Source organism: Crocodylus porosus, unplaced genomic scaffold (assembly GCF_001723895.1).
Source record: "Crocodylus porosus isolate Cpor-Errol unplaced genomic scaffold, CroPor_comp1, whole genome shotgun sequence".
NCBI lineage: Eukaryota > Metazoa > Chordata > Crocodylia > Crocodylidae > Crocodylus > Crocodylus porosus.
In genome coordinates, this window is record NW_017728949.1 from 83,204,699 (window position 1) to 83,220,602 (window position 15,904).

Sequence of the window (15,904 nt, forward strand, 5' to 3'; positions counted from 1 at the left end):
GCCAAGGAGTGGGGAGCTCAGCCAGTGCAGAGAGAAGGGCAAGGATTTGACTGCATGAGTATCCACTGGTTGCTGCCATGAGCTGGAGTATTTTTCCCGGTAGGGATCAAATGTTGTCTGACCGGACGGTTTAGTTTTATGTTATAGCCTGGGGGCTTTGTGCTTTGTGTTTACTGTTTACCGGAGGACCGGGTGAGGCCATTAGGGGTTGGAGAAGGCTTCATAGGGACTCCACAGTAGCGTGGGAGTCCTGGCGCCTGAGAGGGTGCAGCATCTTGGGGGGGTGCATTGGCCCCAGCCCTAGAGTGAAGGGGGCAGCAAGGAACCCCAAGAACAAGAAGGGGCGGTGAGGAGCACTGAGAGCAAGAGGGGGGCAACGAGGAGCCCCAAGGACGAGAGGGGGAAGTGAGGAGCCCCGAGAGAAAAAGAGAGGAGGCAGTGGGGAGCCCTGAGAGCAAAAGGAGGGCCAAGACATAACAGGGCCCAGGTCAGATCACATCAGCACCATCTGCGAGGCTTGGGCTGCAGTGTAGGGGAGGAAAAGGAGCTGCAGGTAGCGCCCCCTGTCATCGGGGTGCGTAGAAATGGGCAGCCTCCCACTGATTACAACAATCTATTAATCAAATAAGATTAAGGCATGGCAGGAAAGTAAGCAGCTGGTTGGCCCATTACAGGAGGGTGGAGCCACACCCAGAGAGGCTCCGATAGTGGTAGTCCTGCTACAACCAGCCCTATATGTCTGGAGAATATCACTGAATAGGGCCCAAAACAGCTTACCCAGAATCCCCCTGATACCCACTGCCTCAGCCTGTCACGTATGATTAATGTGACCCCACTCGCCATGAGATGGAGCCACACCAGGTTGCCCGGCACTTCATCTGAATATAATTTTTTGGAGAATCCCAGGACTCATGACAAGAACACCTGGATCCAGTCATGAGTGGGAGCTAATTAGCACATGGCTCCTTTGTGAGGAGTAGCTGGAGTACACACAGATACTTAACAGTGCTGGGCTATGGGATCACCATGGCTCGGAACCCTTTTGACTCTGATGGGTCTCAGCCCAATGAGCTGTATGGTAAATCAAGAGCCTTTTGGCTTTGGGCTAATATCATGCATAGTTTGTACTATCTAGAAGTTGGTACAGAAGTGCTGCTTAAAAGTATATTTTATGGAGTACCTGTGCTAAAAACATGCAGCAGTTTCAAAAAAGGTACACTGCATCAATTCTGGATGAAGCAAGTCTATGAGTACCTGTAGTAATTTCGTTATGTGTAAATTACTATAGATATGTGTATTTCTAGATCAGCGTTTTCAGATTTGCCGCTCACTTCCATGTGCTCAGGGAGAGCAGCATCTGATAGGAAGAAATGGGGAAAGGAGCTGCAGGGGAAACAAGCTGGCATAGCACAGAAAACAAAGGGACTATCTGAAAGGTCAGACAAATGGCTGTCTCACTCTGTTTCCTGTTGGCACCATCCTCCACCAGCCCCTGGCTTCCTCCCTGGCCCATGTGCAGTAGGACTCATCACTGAGCCATGGCTGCTGCTTGTTGTTTATTCCTGCTGGGGACAGCGCTTGGGGCTGTTGGCATCAAATTTGTTTTAATTTTCCAGATATAAAATCAAATTTTTGGAAGTTTACCTTGAATTTGCACCCCTTCCTCTGCTACAGTAGGGAAAATGTTTCCATGTATAGATTCTAATTTGGAGGAGAGGGACAGGGGGGAGTCATCTTATATTTAGGGTTGCCATATATGGGTAAATATGGTAGTCTAATCTAAAAAAGGGATTATATCAGTGAGAAACAACTCAGATGTTTATAAACTAATGCCAGGAGACTTGGAAATAAAATAAAGGAATTAGAACTAGTTTTGCAGGACATGTAAAATGATATCGAAGGACTAACAAACATGGCAGACCAGCAAATTGGGACATGGGAAATGGCTATACATGAATAACCTGACAGATTATAAAAAAGAAGGGAGAGCCTGTTCACTAGAGAATCTGAGCCAAACTCACTTTAGTGAAGTGGTTCTCCTGGGGAGATGGTAAGGGTCTGCTGTAGACCCCAGCACAAGATTTGGATGTGAATAGAGAGCTATCATATTATTTCATAGATAAATACTATTAGTAATTGTACCATGATGGGAAACTAACTTCCCAGATATAGAAGTCTGGTCTGTACTACAGACCTGTTGCTGACAGCTGTGTTGGCTAAGGGTGTGAAAGTGCACATGCTATTCAACATAGCTATGCCTGCAAAAGCCCTGATACGGATGTTGTTATGCCAACAGAAGAGGGCTTCTACCAAGTTAGCTCTGTCATTAGAGTACAGCTGTGCCAGGAGAAAAATACTTTCCTCTGATATATGCTGTCTCTGTGAGGGAACTTTCCCCAACATAATTATGGAGGTTCAATCATAGCAGCAGAGGCTCCCAAATGTAGACAAGCCCACAGATACCACTACTAATGGTGGTAACCCCCGGTTATTCCTGGATGTAGTAGCCAATAGCTTTCTTTACCAAACATCCCTGAAACAATAAGAGGCAATGCTATTTTAAGTCTTGATTTGCTAAGTGATAAGGTCAGCAGTGGTTGTAGAAAATAATCTCAGTGCAAGTGATCACAAGTTGATTCAGAAGAAATCAACTGAGATTTAAACAAGAAAATAGGCTTTTTATTTCAAAAGGATAATTCTTGATACATTAAAAGAGCTAGTGATGTCAACTGTATTGAAGGGTTCAGGGATTTGAATATGGAGGAGGTGTGACATTTATTTAAATCAAAGCTGTGAAAACTATCTAGAACTTCAGAAAAAAAGTATAGGGAAGGTTTTCAGCGCTAATTGTCTCAAAAAGGATAGCCACTTCAAAAAGAATAGTAGGAAAAAGCAGAGAATGCACATGAAACAGAAAAAAGGAGAAAAAAATATTAGGAAATGTTGAGATAAAGAATAGCCAAAATCAAGCTGTTAGGCTTTGCAAAGGTGATTAAAACAGAAAGCAAAGGACCTTCAGCAGTATGAATAAAATGAGAACAAGCTACAAAGAAGCTGTACAGCTAAACAGTGAGGATGAGTTAGAAATAAAAAATAATCAAGGGATAGCCCAAAGGCTCAATAAATACTTTGACTCAGTTTTCAGAAAGTATGACTGTGTTGACCCTAGGGGCTGCTAAAGGAAACACTCATATGGAAATAGAACTTACCATATCCATGGTGGAAGCAAAACTCACTCAATGTGTTCCAATCAGGAGACCAGAAAATTCCAGCCTAGAATGCTGAAAGAACTAGGACACAAAAGGATGTCATGTGATAGGTAGGAAAGCAGATGGGAAGGGTTCTTAATAAATCTGTCAAGTCAAAAAGTGTTACCTGAAAACTGGAGAATAGCAAAATTTAATTTTGTTAATTTACTCATGCAATTGGGATCTGACTGATTTTGTGCCCATTCCTAACACTTGTGTGCCCTACCATGTCACATGTGCATGTCAGGATTCACAATTTTGGGATATGACATAAAATTAGTTGGATCCCAATTACATGGCAACTGCCATGTTTTCAAAGTTCCCCAAGTGCTGGAACCCAGGGACTGGCCCCCAGTCTCTCATTCCCAGCACCTGCAGACTTTTGAAAAATGTGCCTGTAGCTCAAGTGCAAACCCACTTTAAGGTCCCAGGGCAACATAGGAGCAGAAGCTGAGGAGCCAGGACCCACCAGCTCTCTAGCTCCACACTGGGTCCTGGTGCATAGGGACTTAAAAACGAAACAAAAAACAAAAACATGACTGCAGCAGGGCTGCAACTGTACTCTTTAAACCTTCCCAGGCAGTTGGACCCAGGCACTGGGGAGAAGCTCCCTGGTTCCCAGCAACAGGGGACTTTTAAACAACCCACCTGCCAGTAGGTTGCAGGGATCAGGGAGAGATGCAGTGTTGCCCTGGGCTGGGCAGCCTAGCTGCAGCCATGTGTCAGTTTTATGGCCCAGATACATTGTTCCAGGTGGACCCAAACCTTCAGACTGACCATGACTTCTCCATTCGATAACAGGCTAATTTTATTGATACACAGTGATAGCAGATAAGAACAATGCAGGCAAAGCAAACAATTCTATATCTGCCAGTCCTAGGGCTGTCACATATGGAAGGTATACCTGGCCAGTACATGAGCTTCACCCTGTGGTTCTTTCTTGAATGTCAGCAGTCAGCAGGTAAAGGGACAAAACCCACCTCTTCCTGTGGGGTAGACAAGACAGATTGGTGGTGTGCCCTCTGTCCATGGTGGCCTCGGGTTCCCCACTCTGGGACCCTTTGCTGCTCCTCCTTTTGTATCCTTTGTCCCCTCTGATGACTCTTCATCTCTGGGCATCAATGATCAGTTCTGTGGTTTTCATATTGTCCACATTCTGTTCTGTCAACATATTCCCTTGTTTCACAAACCCATCATATGCACACATCTTAATTTGGTTATTTACCAGTGCCTTAATTTGGTCTGTCCACCAAAACCAGAAATCCCAGGGGCTCTGCAGTTGGGCACTGAGACCTAATACCACCTTATTTCATGTTATGGAACGGTGTGCTACATGTCTTCAATTTCCCAGCCTGTGTCTACTTCATACACAGTGGGCCTTGAATGACACTTTGTCACAAATAGGCTCTTTGAAACCAATTAACCCTTGCAGTCCCCCTAAACCAACTGCTCTAATGTAGCGGTTCCCAACATGGTGCCTGCAGGTGCCATGGCACCCCCTGAGGTTTATTTAGGTGCCTGCATGCATTTTCATGATCAGTAAAAAATCATTATTCCAACAAAAAATGCTGTCATATTGATGCCTGCTGCTTTTTCTTTTAAATTCGAATGTGCCCTTGGGCACACAAACATTGAGAACCCCTGCTCTAATGTATATGTATTTTACCTACAAGCCAATTCTTAAAAACAAACCTTTAAATATAATTTTCTAGCCATCAGCATGTACCATGAAGCAGTGCCTGAAGCTGGAGAGCAGGGAGCTCCCCACTCTCCAGCTTCCATGGATACCCTGAAAACTTTAGAAAGCTGAGATTCCCAGGTGTCTGCCTACTTTTTAAAGGCCTGGGATGCCATGGGCCCAACAATTGGGTGATGCTTCCCAATGTCACACCTTTCCCATCTTCCTCCTGGGATCAGACAGGAAGCAGCCAGGTATGGGACCCAGAATTGCTCCCAGTCAGAACCCTCTGATCAGACAGGGGTGGTCTCAGATCCTGGGGCTTTCTCATGCCAGATCAATGCTCAGCTAAGAGTGAGGATCCTGAGCCCCCTTATACCACATGTTCAACTGAGGCTGGTTACAAATAAGCCACAAAGCCGTAACCAAACTCTGATCACCTATGTGGCTCATTTGCTATACTATTCCAGTACACATTGACTTTACCATGTAGCAGTGTTGCTATTTATGGCATGATTCACATGTTAATTGCATCATAACTGTAACATCTGCCAGGACTGTGTTTCAAAAAGGCACAGAACCAATCCAGTCAACTATAGACCTGTTAGTCTGATCTAACTAGCATTCAAGACTTTAAAACAAAATGGTGAAGGAAAGAATAATTAAAGACATGTCAGTAAATGGGCTATGGTATAAAATGCAACATGGATTTTCCAAAGGCAGGTCATAACAGATTGATTTTCTAGACATGGGAAACACAGTGATTCTAATTTAACTGGATTTCAGTAAAACATTTATTATGGCATTACCATGAAATTCTTAGTTAAGCCAGAAAAGACAGGAATTAATACAAGACTTGTAAATTGGATAAGGAATTGGCTGAAGGGAGACATCAATAGATTGTGCTGAAAAGGAACTATTAGGCTGGAAGGAGGTTACCAGTGGAGCTGGTCTTGGAAATATTTTTTAAATGGTACTAAAATGTCATTAGTAATACTTCCTCAAAAATGTGCTAATAAAGAGCATGCTAATGAAGTTTGCTGATTAAGAAAATTTAGGAGGCATTTCCAATACAGAGGAGAATCAGAATATTATACACAAAGATCTGCAATAATTGAAGAAGCATGAAATATGGAAGTACATGGTCATACATTTATGGACTAATGAGAATTTCTGTTATATTCTGATAATTCATCTACTGGAAACAGCCTGGGTGTATTTATCTTGTGATAATTGCCAGTGGCTTGAGAGGGTGAATTAGCAATCAAGGTTCAGTTGGGTATAGAAACACTCCATTCATACTGCCAGAAAAACTGTCACAGGATATGCACCCCTGAGCTGATCCTGCCACCATCAGCTATTTGGGGCTTAGGGCAATGTAAGTGCTGAAGTGCAGGAAAGACACTGAACTTAATGTGTTTGTTGCTCCCTGGGGTAGAAACAGTTCAGGGTGGGTTTATGGCCTCTTAATTATGATGACCACCACAGAAGCCCCAGCGAACCCCAGAAGAAATCAGAGTATCAGGCACTGTCCATAGAATAAAAGAAAGTCACTTCCAAAAAAAGCTTGTTGTGTGGCATCACTCCCTAGGATAACCAGAGGAAAATGCGAGCCAAAATGGATGCTCATCCTCTTGCCATTTATTCCTGTGGGCTTCTCTCCATGTTGTTCATCCCTGTAGGCGTGCTCAGAGTGGGCATAATAGGAGCAGACAGGAAGTGATTAGTTGTATTACTCTTCCTGGTGTTATGGCAGAAGGAGGGGCCTCAGAACATAATTCAGAAGTCCTGACACTGACGTGCTCCCACCCCAACCCAACCCAGAATAATGTTCTGTGGGCTTATGCTTTGCTCACAGAAAAACAATTCCACTGACTTCACTGAAGCAGGATACCTCCACCTATGTAGTATAATTATGAGGTATTTTTGAGGTAAATAAATAAGTTTAAACAAAAATGATGATTAATGATGGTTTTTATTTCTTTTTCTCTCAGTAGCATGGGATGGGCATTCCTTCCATTTCTATTATGCTTCATGAATTAATCAAATTACTACACCATGCAAAATGCCGGGGTGTTACTATTATACGCATCGGTACTTCTGGGGGCTTAGGTGAGTGACCAGTTTTGCTACTGACAGACAAGAAGGATGTTAATCCAACCTATCCAGGCAATCGGTCATGTAATTATGAGCTTTTCATATTTGTTCAGGTTTTCAAATACCAGAGCAACAGTATATTTTATTTCAGGTCACCAAACAGCACATTTGTAATGCCTGGCATAGCAGAAGCACACATTCTCATAACACATGATGATCTCGAGATCTAAAATACCTGAACAATCCAAACCACCTGATGGGATTTGCTCCAACTTTCTGAAACCTCTCAATGCACTCACATTTTTAAGCCATAATGGAACGTCTTTCAGTTAAATAAAAATAGTTATCTAGCATATTGGCATTTAAGGTCCTCATCAGGATTGGGATTAGAGAGACAGTTCTTGTTCCAGGGCGGTTACAGTTTAAGAATGAAAGTAAAAACTATGAAGAACTCATTGAGAACAGGGCACCAACAGAAATCCTTCCTTGCAATAGGGCTACCCCGTGACCTGGAATTTAGAAAAATATGAATTCATATGAAACTTCAAAAAAGAATTGGCATCGTTATACACTGGATACCACAGAAGGCCTGCTTGGCCTGGATGCTGGCAAATGTTCTATGGCCTCCCCGATAGTTGTGTTTGCATAAGCACTTCAGGCTCAGATCTATGAAAAAACACCATGTATTTTATCTGACCTGTCAGTGCTTAGAACGTCACCGTTCTCACCCTGTTGCACATGTGCACAAAGGTCACGCAGAATGTCATGGCAGGTGCAGAACAGCATGGTCAGAAACCACAAGCCTCTACTGAATTAGCTAAAGCACAAGAACTTCTTTTGTCTTTTAGGAATACAGGTCTTAAGAGATACAGTGGGAAATAACATTAAATATGCCTTTCCTTTCACCCTAAGTCAAGGTACATACAAACCAATAGCTACAAGGATATTTCATAGATTCATAGATGTTTCAGTCAGAAGGAACTTCAGTAGATCATCAAGTCCAACCCTCTGCCCTGGAAAGGAGAGCTGGGGCCAGATGACTCTAGCCAGGTGCATATCTAGCATCCTCTTAAAGACCCCCAAGGTATGGGAGAGCACCACCTCCCTTGGAAGGCCATTCCAGATTCTGGCAACTCTTACCATAAAAAGTTTCTTCCTGATGTCTAACCTAAATCTGCTCTCCATCAGCTTGTGGCTGTTGCTTCTAGTTTCTTCAAGGGGTGCCCTGGTAAACAGAGCATCTCCTGTTCCTTGCTGCTTCCCCTGCCCCCCAATGAATTTGTAGGCAGCTACCAAGGTCACCTTTCAGGCTTCTCTTGCCGAGGCTGAAGAGTTCCAGGTCCCTCGATCTCTCCTCACAGGGCTTCAGAAACTAATGGCAAAATGGTTGCCCATGCACATGCAACAAATAAGAAAACTACACAGCAGCAGGGAACACTGATGGCAGCATTGTCAAACACCCCGATAGCTTGTCTTTGACTACACAGAGAAGTGATGTGCTCAGGTTGTGCTATTGTCAAGCCTTCCGGTCAAGGGAAAGGGGCCAGGCAGGAGCAAGTGCATCCTGCAGATCAACATCTGGCTGTGCAGGTGGTGTTGCCAGCAGGACTTTGGCTTCTTCAACCATGCGATATTCTTCCAAGAAGAAGGATTGCTGGGAAGAGATGGGACCCAGCTGATGAAGAGAGGGAAGAGCATCTTCACAGACAGCCTCGCTAACCTAGTGAGGAGGTCTTTAAACTAGGTTGGCTGGGGGATGGAGACCAAAGCCTTGAGGTAAGTGGAGAACCAGGAGACTTGGAAAAAGAGCAAGCAGGAAGGGACAACAGGGGAGGTGCTCTCATACTTTCTGAAAAATCAGGGCAATCAACTAGTTAGTACAGGTGCCTGTACACCAATGCACAGAGCCTGGGAAACAAGCAGGAAGAACTGGAAATCCTTGCACAGTCATGGAACTATGATGTGATTGGAATAACAGACTTGGTGGGAGAGGTCACATGACTGGGGCACAGTCATGGATAGGTACAAACTGTCTGGGAAAGAGACAGGAAGGATTTTATATAAGAGAGCCATAAGATTGCTTAGAGCTCCAGTATGAAGCTGGAGATATGCCTATTCAGAGTCTTTGGGGTAGTGACAGAAGGGAGAGCAACACGGGTGATGTCATGGTGGGGTTCTGAAATCAACCACCAGACCAGGAGGAAATGGTAGACGAGGCTTTCTTCAAACAGCTGGTGGAAGTTTCCCAATCACAGGTCCTGGTTCTTATGGGGGACTTCAATTATCCTGACATTTGCTGGGAGAGCAATAGAGCAGTGGTGCAGGCAATCCAGGAAGCTTTGGGGGACAATACAGAGAGTACTGGGGACAATTTCCCCGTGCAAGTGCTGGAGTGGCCAACTAGAGGCAATGCTCTTCTTGACCTGCTACTTACGAACAAGGAAGAATTGGTGGGGAATGTAGTATAGTAGATGGCAACTTGGGCAGCAGTGACAATGAGATGATTGAGTTCAGGATCCTGGGGAAAGGAAGGATGGAGAGCAGCAGAGTAAGGATCCTGGACTTCAGAAAAGCAGATTTCGACTCATGCAGGGAACTCTGGGGAGGATCCCCTGGGAAGCCAGTCAGAGGGGGAGAGGAGTCTAGGATAGATAGCTGAACTTGAAATAAACCTTACTCAGGGTGCAGGAACAAACAATCCCAATGTGTAGGAAGACTAGCAAGACTTGGCAGAAGACCAGCTGGGCTTAGCAGGGAACTCCTCAGTAAATTAAATCACAGAAAAGGAAGCTTATAAGAAGTGAAAACTTGGACAAATAACTAGGGAAGAATATAAGAGCATTGCTCAGGCATGCAGGGATGAAGTCAGGAAGGCCAAAGTGCAACTGGAGTTGCAGCTAGCAAGGGATGTGAAGGGGAACAAGAAGTATTTCTACAAGTATGTCAGTAGGAAGAGGAGGATCAGGGAAAGTGTTAATCCCTTACTGAATGGGGAAGGCAACCTTGTAACAGAGGGTGCAGAGAAGGCTGAACTGCTCAATGGCTTTTTTGCCTCAGTCTTCACAGGCAAGGTCAGCTCCCAGGCTACTACACTGGGCAGCACAGTTTGGGGAGGAGGTAAACAGTCAACAGTGGTCATAAAACAGGTTAGGACTATGTAGAAAAGCTGTCCATGTAGAAATGAGGCCAGATGGGATGCACCCGAGGGTGCTGAGGGAGTTGGCTGATGTGATGTGATTGCAGAGCACTGGCCATCATCTTTGAAAACTCATGGTGATCAGGAGAGGTCCCAGATGATTGGAAGAGAGTAAACATAGTACCCATATTTAAGAAAGGGAAAAAGGAGGATCTAGGGAACTGCAAACCAGTCAGCCTCACCTCAGTCCTTGGAAAAATCATGGAGCAGATTCCTTAGGGAATCCATTTCTAAGCACTTGGAAGAAAAGGTGTTTAGGAACAGTCAGTATGGATTTATCGGGGCAAGTCATGCCTGACCAACCTGATTGCCTTCTGTGATAAGATGACTTGTTCTGTGGCTGCAGAGAGATGGATGGATGGATATGGTGTACCTTGATTTTAGAAAAGGCTTTTGATACAGTCTGTGAAAGGGGGCCATCCCCAGGGCCAATCACAGTACTGGCCTGCCCACCTGTCCAGGGCAGTCTGCCAAACTAACTCTCCTGCCATGCCTTAATAAATAGATGTTTCTTAGTGGGAGGCTGTCCATTTAATGCCCTCATGCCAAAGATGCTATACACAGCTCCAACCTCCTCTTTACCATGTCCCATGTCTTGCAAAGGGCACCCAAAGTACTCCTAGCTCTTCCAGCCACATTGCTGGGCTTCACTAGGCCACTGGCCCAAACTATCCACTATTACTCCCCCAGCTCCATTGCTGAGCCACACTCGGCCTCTGGCCCAAAGTCAGCCTCAGGCATACTCAGGATACTTACCTTGGCTGCATGCCCCCTCACTGGGGCCTCTACTCCCACTCTAGGCTCTATGCCTCTCTACAGGCTTCTAGCCCCTCACACTCTACCCCTCATTGGGGTCACTACTCTACCCCCTCACTGGGGCTGCAGGGCCTTACACCCCTTAGGTCTCAGGTGTCTCTGTAAACATGCCTGGACCTCACTATCAGCCTATGGCCCACTCAGGCCTCAAGTGTCTATGTGCCTGGACCTCACTCCCCTCCAGGCCTCTCATTAGGTCTCACTCATTCAGGTCTTGGGCCTTGGGCCCTCCTGGCCTCCATGATCCTGCCCAAGCCTGATGCTTTTCTGTTAGGGTGTGCTCCCTTAGCCTTTTCCCTCCATGGGGTACCCACAAGGCAGCAGGGGCTGAGGCTTTCTGGCACCCCATACTTGCCGTTCACTAACTGGGCACTAGTGTGGCATTTCCTGGGGGTTGCCCCATCACCAGCGGCCCCACCACACCATCCAACCCCAGCAAGGTGTAGCTTAGGTCATTCCGCAGGATGAGGAACCTCTTCCATCCCCATAGGTCTTGCCCTTTACCTGACGGTGTACCTGGGAGCAGCAGATCTCAGGCTGGTGATGTTGCCATGGCAGCATCCCTGCAACAACTGCTGGCTTTGTCTCTCAGGACCTGCTCTTATGCTGAGACTCCATAGCCCAGCTCCAATGAGGTGGCCTGCTGGTTCTCCAGTTATCTGCAGGCTGCCTCACAACCTGCTCAGGCCCTTAAAGAGGTAGGCACCAAAGGTGCCCTGCCACATGGTCTCTCACAACATTCTTTCAGGCAAGCTAAGGAATTATGGGCCGAATGAATGGACTATAAGAAGGACAGAAAACTGCCTGGAGCATTGGGCTCAGAAAGCAGTAATCAATGGCTCCATGTCTAGTTGGCAACCAGTATTAAGTGGAGTGCCCCAAGAGTTAGTCCTGAGGCTGGTTCAATGCCTTCATCAACAACCTGGAAGATGGCATAGAGTACACCCTCAGCAAGTCTGCAAATGACACAAAATTGTGGGGAGTACTAGATATACTGGAGGGTAGGGCTAGGATTCAGAGTGACTGAGACAAATTGGAGGATTGAGCCAAAAAGAATCTCATGAGGTTCAACAAAGACAAATGCAAAGCTCTACACTTGGGATGGAACAATCCCATGCATTAGTTTAAGCTGGGGGTTGACTGGCTGGGCAGCAGCTCTGTAGAAAAGGACCTGGGGTTTATAATGGACAGTAAGCTGAATATAAGCCAGCAGTGTGCCCTTGTTGCCAAGAGGGCTAATGACAACCAGGGCTGCATTTGTAGATATGTTGCCAGTAGGTGAAGGGAAGTGATTCTTCCTCCCTGTTCAGCACTGGTGAAACCATATCTGGAGTACTGTGTTCAGTTTTGGGCCCCCCACTACAGAAAGGATGTGGACAAATTGGAGAGGGTCCAACAAAAATAGAGGGCAACAAAAAATGGTGAGAGGGCTGGGGGACAGGACTTATGAAGACAGGCTGAGGGAACTGGGCTTACTGAGTCCAGAGAAGAGAAGACCAAGAGGGAATTTAATAGCAGCCTGCAACTACCTGAAGGGGGTTTCAAAAGAGGATGGAGCTAGACTGTGCTCAGTGGTGGCGGACAACAGAACAAGGAGCAACAGTCTGAAGTTGCAGCTCAGGAAGTTTACATTAGATATTAGAAAGAATTTTATCCCTAGGAGGGTAGTAAAACACTGGAACAGGTTACCCAGAGAGGTGGTGGAATCTCCATCCTCATCAAGGTTTTCAAGACTGGGCTAGACAAAGCTTTGGCTGGGATGATCTAGTTGGGGCTGGTCATGCTTTGAGCAGGGATTTGGACTGATGACCTCCTGAGGTCCCTTCCAACCCTCATATTCTATAATTCTATGATGTAGTCCAGGAAATGATCATTGGACACAAAATGGGTTTTTTTTTAAATTGCCATTAGTTTCTGAATCTCTCATGCACATGAGCTTTCCTTGTTCTATGAACTTATCAAAATTAATAAATATCCTTTGTCCAACATATTCCCCCAATAGCCTGCTATCTTCTGTTAGTGCACATATATTTTCTGGTTTATATTTATTAGTGATGCAAATTAGTATGAAACTAACTATCTAAACATTTAGGATCCATTCCTGAGAGATGCTGAGCTGTGTTACTGTCACTGATGTCACAAGATTGAGATATTGATTATTCTTACATGAATAATGTATTAACCATTATTTTGTGTTTCAATTGTTCTCACCTATATATTGTGTTACTGATAGCTATTCATATTTATAAAAAATGTTCCAGTTATCATTAGGGTATAAAAACCATGTAGCACTAACCATTCTTCCTCATTCTTGTCTCTGCTTCTGCAGGCATTGAACCTGGATCTGTTGTAATAACAGACACTGCACTGGATTCATTTTTCAAGCCTCAGTTTGAGCAGATAATACTGGATAATGTAGTTGTACGAAGCACTGAACTTGATAAGGACCTTGCTGAGGAACTACTGAACTGCAGCAAAGAGATCCACGACTTCCCAACGATGATTGGTCATACAATGTGCACCTATGACTTTTATGAGGGTGAGGATGAACTATACCTTTCTATTCATTTTTTTGTTTTTCAGTCATAAGGCCAAATCCTGTTATCCTTGCTGAAGCAAAAATCACCAACCCAGTCAGCTGGAGATTTCCCTAAGCATGAAGTAAAAAGTGAGGAGAGATGAGATTTGACTTATTATATTTTTAAGGGTTTGTCTGCAGGTCAGAAAAGGAGCTACTTTTATAACACATAACATTAATTAAGAGAATCATGCCATAATTGGCCTCTGTTGCATCTGTCACTTAGTCAATTTTGTAACAACATCGTATCTGCAAGGGAAATATTAGTGTCACCATGACAGTGAATCAAGCATTATGATTCATTCTGGACAGCATTCACTCCCATAGCACTTCCTGCTGTCTCTCAGCCTGACTGCACCACAAAAGCCAGCAAATGCTCAGTGAACCTCTGAAAGCAACAGGCACATAACATTAAGCAGTTAAAGTAAACAGCCCCTTGTCTGTAATCTTAACATAACTTTAACAGATGGGTTCCACAATGTTACTTCCTATGATGGGATTATGTCTGCAGAATTACCAAACAGAAGAAAAATGTCAAGAAGTGTATGACATTTGTGTTTGCAACCCTTAGATTTTGAGCCCTACTGTGGAACCATTTCCTTAGAAAATTAAATGTTCATCACAAAGTGGATGACACAGAATAAATGGAGAATTAATAATTCGAGAACTATTTATAACCCTTTGGAGCTGCTTGCAAATGTGGCCATCTGTGTATTGCTCAAGGCCATGTTTACTTAAATAAAAAGCCATTTGAGAGGATTAACAGGAGGGATGATAATGAAATGAAATAGTTTACTTAGGTTAGTACAGCTGGAGATATACATTTTTCCTAAGCAAAAGACATGCCATTTTGGATAAGAAATCCTGGTACATCTGAGAATGGGTCCCTTATTTTGGGTCCATGTTCAACTCTAAAATACTAGCAACAAACAATCAGCCAAGTTTGAGAGAGAGAGATATTACATGAGCTGAGAGTTTCTTCAATAGACCTGCTTTCAAAGGGAGGCATATGTGCCCTCAGTGTAGACACTATGGATAAATTGTGTCTGTTGTTACCACACACATAGTCCATCACAAACCTGAACCTTCAAAACCACAGGCATATAAACTGTCTCAATACTAATCCAAATCCATTTCTCCTCTGACTTAGTCAAAAAATTAAACTAAAGTTTCAGAGGGAAAGGGGATTGGACAGAATGAATCCAGTTGGTAGTGAGCTACCACTTTTCCCCTTTATATTGTGCCATTTGGGAGAGTGGCAAACGAAAATGACAATCCCTGTCACCACCACCACATGATCATGGATTAGAGGAGAAAACAAACTAAGTTATTATTACAGAACTGCAGTTTCACTTTGGCATTGAGACCTGGAGGCTAAGTCAAGGGGAGATAAGTGAATTGAGCTCCCTATAGCAGCTTTATAAATCTGTCACAGAGACTTTTCTGAACAATGGTATGAGGACTCCTGTGAGTCTGATAGGCAGTGTTTTGAGACCTTCAGTTAAAGGCACGTACAAGGTCATAGGAGGTTAGAATGCAAAGTTTGATTGATTAAATTTGCTGAACAGACAGTATGTCAGCCTTACAAACTAGTCCCCAAATGCCCCAAGCAACTAGAGTGTTCATAAAGGCATTGCTATTTCTAACTAGTAACTAAGCACCTTTTAAAAACCTAGAATGTACTGGCTATCCTCATTTGCCAGATCAGGAAGATTAAGGATCAACAAAGATAAAATGACGGACTGAGTCAAATAAAATGGGTCACCACTTCATAGAATCATAGAAGTCGAGTCGGAAGGGACCTTGTAGATCTTTAAGTCTGACCCCCTGCCAGAGCAGGAGAAAAAACTGGGCTGAGATGACTCCAGCCAGGTAGGCATCAAGCCTCTTCTTAAAGACCCCCAGGGTAGAAGCCAGCACCACTTCCCTTGGAAGTTGGCTCCAGGTCCTAGCCGCCCTAACTGTGAAGTAGTTCTTACGGATGTCTAATCTAAACATGCTCTCCAACAACTTGTGGCCGTTATTCCTTGTTATGCCAGGGGGTGCAAGGGGAAACCAAGGTCTCTCCCAAACCCTTCTGGTCCCCGCTAGTGAGTTTATAGATGGTCACCAGGTCCTCCCTCAGCCTCCTCTTGTGAAGGCTGAACAGGTTCAGGTCCCGCCGTCTCTCATTGTAGGGTCTGCCCTGTTGTCCCCGGATCATGCGGGTGGCCTCCTCTGGACCCTCTCCATGGTGTCCCCCTCCCCTCCTGACTCCAGCTGTGGCCTGACCAGTGTTGCGTAGAGGGGGA

The 15,904-nt window shown here is 44.7% G+C and overlaps 1 protein-coding gene across 6 annotated transcripts in view; it reads left to right on the top strand.

The window, feature by feature from the left end:
* The window catches only part of UPP2 (uridine phosphorylase 2), a 31,379-nt gene that overhangs the window by 11,420 nt on the left and 4,055 nt on the right, over positions 1–15,904 (top strand). For 5 of the 6 annotated variants that reach the window (XM_019554653.1, XM_019554652.1, XM_019554654.1 and 2 more), the window contains 2 exons: positions 6,924–7,038; positions 13,365–13,574. In XM_019554653.1, coding sequence (XP_019410198.1) covers positions 6,924–7,038; positions 13,365–13,574 — 325 coding nt within the window. The remainder of the gene's footprint in view (positions 1–6,923; positions 7,039–13,364; positions 13,575–15,904) is intronic. The other variant, XM_019554657.1, reaches the window with a different exon arrangement.